The following is a 12,893-nucleotide window of genomic DNA, read 5'->3' as shown; positions in this document are numbered from 1 at the left end:
CCAATTTAAAGCAACATGCTAATCTCTCTCTCTCTCTCTCTCTCTCTCTCTCTCTCTCTCTCTCTCTCTCATATCTGTCTGTCTCGTTCACTCTCTATCTCCATCTCTCTCCAACACTGTCTCTCTGTATACCCTTTCTTTCTATATACTAAACACCTATCCCTGCCTGTCTCTCTCTGTCTCTTTCTCTCTCCATCTCTCTGTCCTTCTCTCTGCATCTCTCTCTGTCTCTCTTCATCCCTTCCTCTCTGTCTGTCTGTCTTTTTGTCTCTCTCTCTCTCAATCTATATACCATATCTCTCTATCTTGCTACCTGTCTTTCTCTTGCTCTCTTTTTATACCTCTGTCTCTGTCTCTTTCTATATACTGTATCACTCTCTCTCTCTCACACTCACACCCACCCACACATTCCCTTTCAATATACTATATACCTCTGTCTCTCTATATATATCTCTGTGTCTCTCACTCATTCTGTCTCTTTCTCTGTTTCTCTCTTTCTCTATAATATATACATCTGTCTCTGTCTCTTTCTGTATACTATATACCTCGGTATCTCTCTCTCTCCATACTGTATACATCGCTCTGTTTCTCTCCTTCTCATTCTCTTTCTATATACTACATACCTCTCTCTCTCTCTCTCTCTCTCTCTCTCTCTCTCTCTCTCATTCTATTTCTATACACTATATACCTCCGTCTCTCTATATATCTGTATCTCTCACTCTGTCTGTCTTTCTCTTGCTCTCTTTCTGTGTACTATATACCTCTCTCTCTATTTATCTCTATCTCTGAATCTCTCTCTTTCTACATACTGTATACACCTCTCTCTATCTCTCTATTTCTATATACTATATACCTCTATCTGTATCTCTCACTCTCTCATTCTCTTTCTACATACTGTATACACCGCTCTCTCTCTCCTTCTATTTCTATATACTATATACCTCTGTCTGTATCTCTCACTCTGTCTTCCTCTTGCTCTCTCTCTCTTTCTATATACTATATACCTCTCTCTATTTATCTCTATCTCTCACTCTCTCTCTTTCTACATACTGTATACATCTCTCTCTCTCTCTCTCTCTCTCTCTCTCTCTCTCATTCTATTTCTATATACTATATACCTCTGTCTGTATCTCTCACTCTGTCTTCCTCTTGCTCTCTCTCTCTTTCTATATACTATATACCTCTCTCTATTTATCTCTATCTCTCACTCTCTCTCTTTCTACATACTGTATACATCTCTCTCTCTCTCTCTCTCTCTCTCTCTCTCTCATTCTATTTCTATATACTATATACCTCTATCTGTGTCTCTCACTGTCTTTCTCTTGCTCTCTCTTTCTACATACTGTATACACCTCTCTATCTCTCTATTTCTATATACTATATACCTCTATCTGTATCTCTCACTGTCTTTCTCTTGCTCTCTCTTTCTTTCTACATATTGTATACACCTCTCTCTCTCTATCTCTCTATTTCTATATACTATATACCTCTATCTGTATCTCTCACTCTGTCTTTCTCTTGCTCTCTCTTTCTTTCTACATACTGTATACACCTCTCTCTCTCTCTATCTCTCTATTTCTATATACTATATACCTCTATCTGTATCTCTCACTCTGTCTTTCTCTTGCTCTCTCTTTCTTTCTACATACTGTATACACCTCTCTCTCTCTCTATCTCTCTATTTCTATATACTATATACCTCTATCTGTATCTCTCTCTTTCTGCATACTGTATACACCTCTCTCTCTCATTCTCTTTCTATATACTGTGTACCTCCCTCTCTATTTATCTTTATCTCTCACTCTCTTTCTGCATACTGTATACACCTCTCTCTCTCTCTCTCTCTCTCTCTCTGTCATTTTCTTTCTATATGGATGAAAATCTGCTAATGGGTAATAATATGTAACAAATCATGTCAAAATTCATATTCTTTTATTGAAAAATTAAACTACATCATATTAAACTTTTATTATTTTATTAAACATATTAACAATTGAAAAGATAGTAATCACACTGGATTTTCAAAAAAATCATCTGCGAAGTTATCAAATCTACGCTTATGCATGTTATTTTTTGACGGAAAAAAAATGAAGTATTTTTAGGTTTTTTTTCTCCTTATTTTACAAAACTCCATGCATATAAGAATGAAATAATCAGGTTTTTACAATACTTAATGGAAAATATCAAAGATCTTTCCAGAAAATGAGAATATAATTATTCAAGAAACAGGTGAAAAGATTCACGACCAAGAGCCAAGGTGATAACTTTTCTGTTATCACTTATGAACCGACATAACACAAGAATTCATTGTGAAGAAATCCTCATAACATAACAGTAGTAACTTACTATTAACATTAAGGATTGGAAACAGGACTCTGTGGAACAATACAATATTAAAACACATGTGGGTTAGTATACTTATGCATGTTACTTTTGACGGACATAAATTACCAAAGATGAATTCATTGAAATGTACTCTAGGGCGGCACGGTGGTGTAGTGGTTAGCGCTGTCGCCTCACAGCAAGAAGGTCCTGGGTTCGAGCCCCAGGGCCGGCGAGGGCCTTTCTGTGTGGAGTTTGCATGTTCTCCCCGTGTCCGCGTGGGTTTCCTCCGGGTGCTCCGGTTTCCCCCACAGTCCAAAGACATGCAGGTTAGGTTAACTGGTGACTCTAAATTGAGCGTAGGTGTGAATGTGAGTGTGAATGGTTGTCTGTGTCTATGTGTCAGCCCTGTGATGACCTGGCGACTTGTCCAGGGTGTACCCCGCCTTTCGCCCGTAGTCAGCTGGGATAGGCTGGGATTCTCCAGCTTGCCTGCGACCCTGTAGAACAGGATAAAGCAGCTAGAGATAATGAGATGAGATATTCTTATTCACAAGTTGATGTTGACTTCTGACGGACACAGTAACGTGCATAAGGGTCTTTTTTTTAAATGATTTTTTTCGTGTTTAGAAAATGTGCAGGCCCATTGTATGTGGTTCTTTAAACACGTCAGTAAACCTGTTTTATGGAGTGTAGTTGATTTAATTCCGACAATAAGTTGTATAGCAATCAAACCTTGTCGAAGTTGGTTAGTCAGAACTGTTACGGCCGGGTGTCTAAAATTCACCAACTTCCAAAAATTAATTCATGATTTTATTGGGAAAATATAGCTTGTGATATCTGAAGTTGTCAACATTATTTCTTAGAGCAATATTATTTTATTTAAACCAAAAAATATCCAATTTATGTTTAAAATAGTGGATGGAGATGATTTTTTTATACGTGTCTCACCATTATTACCCATTAGCAAATTTTGACTCATATACTATATACCTCTATCTGTATCTCTCACTCTGTCTTTCTCTTGCTCTCTCTCTCTTTCTACATACTGTATACATCTCTCTCTCTCTCCCTCTCTCTCATTCTCTTTCTATATACTGTATATCTCTATCTATTTATCTTTATCTCTCACTCTTTCTTTCTGCATACTGTATACACCTCTCTCTTCTCTTTCTATATACTGTATACCTCTCTCTCTCTCTATCTTTATCCTTCACTCTCTTTCTTTCTGCATACTGTATACACCTCTCTCTCTCTCTCTCTCTCTCTCTCTCTCTCTATATATATATATATATATATATATATATATATATATATATATATATATTTCTATATACTATATACCTCTATCTGTATCTCTCACTCTCTCATTCTCTTTCTACCTACTGTATACACCTCTCTCTCTTTCGACATAATGTATACATCTCTCTCTCCTCATTATTTTTCTTTATACTGTGTACACTCTCTCATTCTCTTTCTGTATACTATCTATCTATCTATCTATCTATCTATCTATCTATCTATCTATCTATCTATCTATCTATCTATCTATCACTGTCTGTCTTTCTCTTGCTGTCTTTTTGTATACTACTGTATATACCTCTGCATCTCTCTCTCTCTCTCTGTTTCAATCTCTCATTCTCTCTTCCTTTCTTTCTATATACTTCACCTCAATCTTTCTATCTCTCTCCTTCTCATTCTCTTTCTACATACTGTATCTCTCTCTCTCTCTCATGTTCATTGTCTTTCTATATACTATATACCTCCGTCTCTGGGTATATAGAAAGACAATGTCTCTGGGCGGCACGGTGGTGTAGTGGTTAGCGCTGTCGCCTCACAGCAAGAAGGTTCCGGGTTCGAACCCAGCGGCCAGCGAGGGCCTTTCTGTGCGGAGTTTGCATGTTCTCCCCGTGTCCGCGTGGGTTTCCTCCGGGTGCTCCAGTTTCCCCCACAGTCCAAAGACATGCAGTTAGGTTAACTAGGGGCGGCCTTGGGCTGAGGTGCCCTTGAGCAAGGTACCGAACCCCTGACTGCTCCCCGGGTGCTGTAGTCTGGCTGCCCACTGCTCTGGGTGTGTGTGTGTGCGTGTGTTCACTGCTTCAGATGGGTTAAATGCAGAGGATGAATTTCACTGTGCTTGAAGTGTGCATGTGACGAATAAAGGTTTCTTTTTCTTTTCTTTCTCTCTCTCTATATATCTGTATCTCTCACTCTTTCTGTCTTTCTCTCTCTCTTGCTGTCTTTCGGTATAATATATACCCCCCTCTCTCTCTCTCTCTCTCTCTCTCTGTGTACAGCTATCCTGCGGTGTGTGAGTTTCTACAGACTAATAATCTGCTCTCGGTGATCAGAGCCCACGAGGCGCAGGATGCAGGGTAAGCGGAACAGTGTATAAACTTCTCCATTAGAACCACATCACTGAATTCACTTAAAATAAACCACAACATCACTGCAGCGTCAGTAAACACAACAGTCAGCTCCACCTCGCTCTAATGTGGAACCACATCACTGCACATCACTGCACACCGAGCTGTACTGCAGGAGACGTTCATGTGGAAAATACATCACAGCCACACACGTGGTGAGTCAGATGACTGCCTTAAAAGTGCGACATAAATTATCAACCAGAAGATTTATTTTTCTGCAGGAATCCAGACACGGGTAAAGTGCTGGAACACTTAACGCAGATTTGACTCACCGGTGTATTTCTGTCAGGAGGTCATGCACTCATCTCATATTGGAAATGATATACAGGACAGGACGTCGTCTTGGAGACTTTACCACGTGCTAAGTTGTAGCAATGATAAAGCTAGCCGTGACATTATTTATTTATATTTATTATGAGATCATTATTATAAAATGATAATCAGTGTATGATGTAAGTAATAAAACACTGAACGGAGCTACTGGTGCCAGCCTGAAGTTGATTATTTTCCAATAACAGCATTTGTTTTACCGCTATTTTTATTTATTAAAGAACATCATCATACTTTTTATCCATTTAATGCTGCTGAATGTCTGTAGTCACAGAGAAAGAGTAAAGCACAAATCTCTCCATCCTGGAGTCTTTCCTCTGTCGGAAAACTTCAAGTTACTGCTTTTTTTTTTTTTTTTTTAAGCTCTTTCTCATTTTCTCGCATCACTGCTACCTGCTCTGACTGTTAACACACAGCCCTGCTTGCAGTAAACACATCCTTCTGGGAGAGTGTTTATGTGAATTGCGTACTTGTCACTAATATTTTCACATAACTGAGAAGAGTGTTAATAAATAGCAGTCCAGGATATGGGCGTTAAAAAAAACTGACTCGGTTAAATCCCCTTTGAACAAAATCCCCCTAAAATAATTCTGTCGTTCATTAGCGTGACTGAAACTCAGACTGCGCTGGTGCTGACAGGAATGAAGAGGTGTATCGGCTTCATGCAAACGAAACCATAAACCTCTCGTTCTGTTCCTGCACCTTTACCAGACATTACTGAGAGAGCACGGTGTTCTGCGTTAATGCTTGATCATGAAGCAGACTGCAGTTATGCAGAAGCTCTGTCTAACACACAGAAACGTTTTTGGACTAATCCCTGGAGAGGGAAGGTTCTGTGGCTTCCCATTCAGGAAAAAACAAGCTCCAAGGAAAAACACTTTAGATAGAGTCATTAGCTATCCAAAAAATAAAATAATAAAATAAAGCCTTTTGGACATTTTTTTTTCCCAAAAGTGTAGATTCACTAAAATCAAAAGATTGGATGATTTCAGGAGGGAATGAATCCATCCATCTCTACCAAACTGCTTATTATCCAGCTATCTATCCATTTATTCATTATTCTCTAACGGCTTGCTTTAATATGCCTCCAATAGTCTGACCATTTATCCATCCATCCATCCATCCATCCATCCTTTATTTGCCTGCACTCTGGTTCTCCATTTATCTACCTTTACCAGTCTCCTTACTTTCAATTTATCCATCCATCCATCCATCGATCTATCTAACAGCTTGCTTTAAGATGCCTCCACAATTCTGACATCCATCCATCTATCCATCTTCTTTTACGAGCCTGCTTTCTTTCCCTCCATTTATGCTCCACTTCTAGTCTTCTTACTATCTAGCTATCTCTACCAAACTGCTTATTATCCAGTCATCTATCCATTTATTCATTATTCTCTAACGGCTTGCTTTAATATGCCTCCAATAGTCTGACCATCCATCCATCCATCCATCCATCCATCCATCCTTTATTTGCCTGCACTCTGGTTCTCCATTTATCTACCTTTACCAGTCTCCTTACTTTCTATCTATCTATCTATCTATCTATCTATCTATCTATCTATCTATCTATCTATCTATCTATCTATCTATCTATCTATCTATCTATCTATCTATCAGCTTGCTTTAAGATGCCTCCACAAATCTGACATCCATCCATCTATCCATCTTCTTTTACGAGCCTGCTTTCTTTCCCTCCATTTATGCTCCACTTCTAGTCTTCTTACAATCTATCCATCTCTACCAAACTGCTTATTATCCAGTTATCTACCCATTTATTCATTATTCTCTAACGGCTTGCTTTAATATGCCTCCAATAGTCTGACCATCCATCCATCCATTCATCCATCCATCCATGCTTTACTAGCTTACTCTCTGAATCTCAATTTACCTACCTTTACCAGTCTCCTTACTTTCAATTTCTCCATCCATCCATCCATCCATCCATCCATCCATCCATCCATCCATCTCGACCACTCTGCTTATTATCTATCTATCTAACAGCTTGCTTTAAGATGCCTCCCCCATTCTGACCATCCATCCATCCTTTACTAGCCTGCTTCTGGTTCCTCCATTTATCTAGCTCTACCAGTCTGATGACTTTCCATCCATCTTCTTTTATGAGCCTGCTTTCTTTCCCTCCATTTATGCTCCACTTCTAGTCTTCTTACTATCCATCCATCCAACCATCTCTACCAAACTGCTTATTATCTAGTCATCTATCCATTTATTCATTATTCTCTAATGGCTTGCTTTAATATGCCTCCACCATCCATCCATCCATCCATCCATCCATCCATCCATCCATCCATCCATCGATCCATGCTTTACGAGCCTACTCTCTGGATGTCCATTTATCTACCTTTACCAGTCTCCTTACTTTCAATTTCTCCATCCATCCATCCATCCATCCATCCATCCATCCATCCATCCATCCATCCATCCATCCATCCATCCATCCATCCATCCATCCATCTGTTGATCCTCTGATGCTTAATATTCATCTGTTATCTAAACTTTTCTACCAATCTATAAAAAATCTCTACCAACATTATCCATCCATCTATCGATCATCTATATTTACCTGGCAGGGGAGACACCATGATCAAGAAGGTGGTCTACCCAGGGTGAGGCTCAGCTGTTGCACTCCAGTTGTCTGACCCCTGCAAATTCCCCAAATGTGGGAATCTCAACTACATAATTTGTGTTGGTGGGGGACTGCGTTCACACGCCCCCCTGATGGGGCTGTGGTGGTTAAGGGTTACTGCTCTGGGTTACTGAAGGTCAGTGGTTCCATCCCAGCACTGCCAAGCTGCCAATGTTGGGTCCTTGAGCAAAGCCTTTAACCTTCTCAGCTCCAGGGGTGCGGTGTAATGACTGACCCTGCACTCTGAACCCAACTTCTTAACAAGCTGGGATGTGCGAAAAAAGAATTTCACTGTGCTGTAATGTATACATGACAAATAAATTCTTCTTCTGATCATCCTTTACTAGCTTGCTCTATTCTCCTCTACCAGGCTTATACTGTAGTACTAGAGTCCAGGGCTCGTGCCCTAATTTTAAGGACTTGTGACTCGACTTGGACTTGAGCACTGATGACTCGGACTTGTGCATTAACTGCATTCGGACTGGTAAATTGGAGACGAGGACTTGGGTTTTTTATTTTTTGTAACATGCCATAATAATTAGGCATAAGATATTTATATCTACATTAATTTTTGTACTAATTTCGTGCAAGAGTGTCGCACCTGCGCGCCTTGGCACATGCATCAGATAGACTCTCGGGCGCGCTTCGGACAGCGCGCGCCAAGTGGACTCTCACGCATGCGCCTTAAACGACCTGCACAGGATTAAGGCGCAATCAGCACGCCGATATAAAAACTGTGAAAACACTCTTACTTTGCGAAGTATTGAGTTGCGTTGCTGACACATTACCGAGCCTTACTGTATTTCCTTGTTTGGGTTCCTGATCCCTGATTTTCTGTTTCTTGTCTTTGATTCTGCCAAGTCCACGATAGCCTGTTTGTGCCTCGCCCGAACCTGTTGCCTGTTTCACTGTTTTACGATTTTGCCTGCCATTCTGGATTGTTTACCATCTTCATTTGTATTAATAAGCACACCTTCTGCACTTACGTCCGTCTCCCAACCATCTCTGACAGAATACTTCACACTCCCTGATAAAGAGAAGCACATTCACCTGTTCATACGTCATGTTCAGGAACAAACTAATGTTAATGTCGCTGAAACAGACACCGTCACATGGTGCGGTTGGAGTCTTGTTCTCGGACTTGACTCAGATCAATAGTGGACTCGACTCGAAATTTTTTTTAATGACTTGGACTTGATACAGACTTGAACACTGGGGACTCGAGACTGAACTCGGACTCAAAGTTTAGTGAATTGATTACAACACTGTCCTCTACCAATCTGCGTCCATCCATCCATCCATCCATCCATCCATCCATCCATCTTTACCAGCCTGCTCACCATTCTTGTTTTTATTATTATTATCTTTATTACATCCTGTGTTATCTTTTTTGCAGTTATCGGATGTACAGAAAAAGCCAGACGACAGGCTTCCCCTCTCTCATCACCATCTTCTCCGCCCCCAATTACCTGGACGTGTATAATAATAAAGGTCAGGCATTTCTTTGGTGTGTAAATGGACCATATTGCTTTTGATGCTCTGGTACTTCTGAAGTAACAGTACTATGGCTGGCTGACAGTTTAGCTTTAGCATTGGATCCACATCTCTGTGTGCATGCTGTGTGTGTGTACGTGTGTGTGTGTAGGCAGACACTGATGCATGTCCTTGCTGTTTGATGTTTGTGCAGCTGCTGTGCTAAAATATGAGAACAATGTGATGAACATACGTCAGTTTAACTGCTCACCACACCCGTACTGGCTGCCTAACTTCATGGACGTGTTCACCTGGTCCCTGCCTTTCGTAGGAGAGAAAGGTATGAGATCAATGACAACCGGCAGCTTCAATCACAGTCCATAGATAAGAACAGACAAGCCTGTTTAGTGCACAGCATTACGTGTATCATGCAAACGTCACCAGTACAGAGCCACGGTGAGTGTCCTGAAAGACGTGCTGTGGGATTAATACAGCATCAGCTGATGGATTAACACCAGAATCACTAAACACAACGGAAGTATGTGCAGATAAATGTGTTTAGTGAGGTTCAGGGTGGAGTTTTCATCATTTAAACCCTGAGAAGCCTAATTAATTCATTAATCAAGTGGATTTATTCTATTATTGTTTCACTTTTGATTAGAAATATTTATTTTACTCAAAATATTAGGCATTATTCAACCTAAAACAAAAGTATAATTATGAAATAATGTTTCAGTGTGAGTTTATTTATTTATTAATTAATTTATTTATTTACATAATAATTGGGCTTTATTCTTTTCATATATATATATATATGGGTCCGTCTCAGAAACTGCTCTCTCATTTGGGACATTATGGTAAAAAAATAAGTTTTCTAATTTTACTAATTTTTTTGCATTTACCCAACACTCAGTGTTTCTTTTGTCATGTTTAATAAGAATAAAGATAATATCTTGCTTTATCTGGCCTCCACTGTGGAACATTTTTTTTGATTACAATTCAAATACTTTTGCAAAATTGACTTACATATAAAATAACTCCATCATGAAGAATTAAAGCCCCTCCTTCACAGATGAGTGAAAATATTGAATAAATTTCCTCTTTTTGATTGCTTGGGTTAAAAATGCCAAGTTATGATGACTGAATTGATTATTCACTTAAATATGAATAATATGATACAGTTTGGGGATTTGATATGGCGAAACAGGACACGACAGAAAAATCAAGAACACACCGGAAAGATGAGAATAACGGCGGTGGTAAAAGAACAGCGACTGTACCGGCTGAAGGTCGCACGGGTCTCTGCTGCGGTGCGTGAGCAACGGGACATCACTACCGCACCGGACAGAGCGCGAGGCGGGGGCGGGGCAAAATGACTGGCCGTAGAGTCTATCAAAAGTTCGATCTAAATTGACCATGGTTGCAAAATATTGGCCAAAAATACGCAAACACTACGAAATATGAAAGTAAGATGAAAAAGAATCATTCTATTGCCTTATACTGCAAGACTAAAACAAAATAAAACTGGCAAAACTCCCCTTTTCAGCGATAACGTCCGAACAGATCACCCGCGTAACAGAAAGACTACAAATGGAAGCACGATCAGCTTCTAACTGCTGGAGTGGAAAATTCCATTCTACACATGCAAATTGTTAATGTGTGTCCTTCCCCGCACACAAATAACACGCTACGGTAAAAAATAGACCACAACTCATTTTATAGCTCAGAAATTCATACAACACCAGCTACCATCGTAACATATTCTGTAAGAAACATATTCTATACCTAACTTTCAGCTTTCGTTTTAAAAAACAAAATCGTAGATTTATAACTAAATTTTTATATGGCGTAGTGATTTTAAGTTACTACTTTTGGTGAGGTAGTGACCTTGACCCTGAGGCTTTCCGTTTAGATCAAAACACACGATCGTATTGGGTTTGGGTATGCGGAAAATGGAGTTACGACGGTGATCAAATATTTTGCATGATGTTTTATTACGGTTATGATTATTCTGTGAGCGCACCAATCCTTAGGTGTATAAAGTTACAACTTAAAATACAGTTAGTGATAACTGTAGACTTTTCAGTGGACTACAACCGTTTTAAGGGAATGCGATGCAGTCGACCGTTTATCATGTCCCAGATCAAGCCGCCATTTTCCCACAAATTTGCAGAATTTTTGCCAAATTCTGAATAGAGTATTCACAGCAAAGATTTAGTTTTATCTGTAGTATTCCTTTCATCATTTTATTTCAAATTAAAACCAACATCACCATTCAAAACCGTATAGTTTATTGACTGTGAGTATATTTAGTGGGGGACCCCCACAGTACCCAGTTTCTGAGTACTATATATATAATATATTAGAGTTACTTCACAGTAAATTATTAAGCTTTGTTCTTTTATTTATTTATTCATTCATATTTATTTTTATTTTTAAGTTCCTTCATAGTAAATAATTATAATAATTAATAATTATAATATTTTATCAAAATAGACATTATTCGACCTATAACAAAAGTATAATTATGAAATAATGCTTCAGTGTGAGTTTGTTTGTTTATTTATTTATTTGCATAGATTTTTAAGTTCCTTCATAGTAAATTATTTATATATATATATATATATATATATATATATATATATATATATATATATATAATTTTATTTTTATTTTTAAGTTCCTTCATAGTAAATAATTATTATAATTAATAATTATAATATTTTATCAAAATATTAGACATTATTCGACCTATAACAAAAGTATAATTATGAAATAGTGCTTCAGTGTGAGTTTATTCATTTATTTATTGATTTTTAGTTTCCTTTATAGTAAATAATAATTGGACTTTATATATATATATATATATTAGTGCTGTCAAAAATGTCGCGTTATTATCGCGTTAACTTGACTCAATTTTAATGGCAATAATTTTTTTATCGCGAGATTAACGCTCTGTGGCATGATGTAGGTTTTTCATAAGCTTTTGAAACTGCCAGGAACTTGGAACAGAGACTTTGCTTAGAAAAACGATAGCAGCTAGACTGTAATGCCATGCCCCGCACAGCCAGAGTCCTCTGCCCTCCCCCGAAGAGCCACGGTGCTCGGCTTAGGTTTCGTTTTCCCATCGGCGGCTCCAGCCCCACTTTGCAGTGGCTGTGACAAGACGCGTTATGCTCTGCAATAAAAAAAAAAAACATTGGTACAACCAGTGTTCGAACTATGCCGATATTTTCGGGGGGGTCCCTTTTTTTCCCTTGGGGGGTGCTTGCGCTTGTCTCAGAGCGCGGCTCTCCATCGCGCGCTCACTTCGGATATGCAAATGCTTCCCGTTACACACGATTGCTATGTCAATAAACATCATTTTGCCAATATTTTAGAGACCCCCCAACATTTCCCAAATCATGTTTTCAAGGGATCTCATGTCTGTTTCAGGGGATCTCGGATCCCCCGAGTACCCCCGTAGTTCGAACGGTGAGCAAGCCCATTCACTTTTTTATGCTGATAAGAGAATTACATGGTTTTTCATGTGACAAAAATGTGCGATTAAATTGCGATTAATCGCGAGTTAACTATGACAGTCGCGACATTAATCGCGGTTAAATATTTTAATCGCTTGACAGCACTAATATATATATATATATATATATATATATATATATAAAATTTTAAGTTCCTTTATAGTAAATAATTAA

At 38.7% G+C, this 12,893-nt stretch overlaps 1 protein-coding gene and 1 non-coding gene across 6 annotated transcripts in view; both read left to right on the top strand.

Moving 5' to 3' along the window:
- The window catches only part of ppp3cb (protein phosphatase 3, catalytic subunit, beta isozyme), a 197,489-nt gene that overhangs the window by 158,900 nt on the left and 25,696 nt on the right, over nucleotides 1-12,893 (top strand). For 4 of the 5 annotated variants that reach the window (XM_060915268.1, XM_060915267.1, XM_060915269.1 and 1 more), the window contains 3 exons: nucleotides 4,620-4,697; nucleotides 9,122-9,216; nucleotides 9,413-9,538. In XM_060915268.1, coding sequence (XP_060771251.1) covers nucleotides 4,620-4,697; nucleotides 9,122-9,216; nucleotides 9,413-9,538 — 299 coding nt within the window. The remainder of the gene's footprint in view (nucleotides 1-4,619; nucleotides 4,698-9,121; nucleotides 9,217-9,412; nucleotides 9,539-12,893) is intronic. The other variant, XM_060915270.1, reaches the window with a different exon arrangement.
- On the top strand, nucleotides 7,655-7,817 carry LOC132882285 (U1 spliceosomal RNA). Its single transcript, XR_009654158.1, has one exon. It is a non-coding gene; the product is annotated as a U1 spliceosomal RNA (small nuclear RNA).

This window comes from Neoarius graeffei, chromosome 2 (assembly GCF_027579695.1).
Source record: "Neoarius graeffei isolate fNeoGra1 chromosome 2, fNeoGra1.pri, whole genome shotgun sequence".
Lineage (NCBI taxonomy): Eukaryota > Metazoa > Chordata > Actinopteri > Siluriformes > Ariidae > Neoarius > Neoarius graeffei.
Note: the sequence above shows the minus strand (reverse complement) of the source record. Positions and strands in the feature narration are given on the sequence as shown.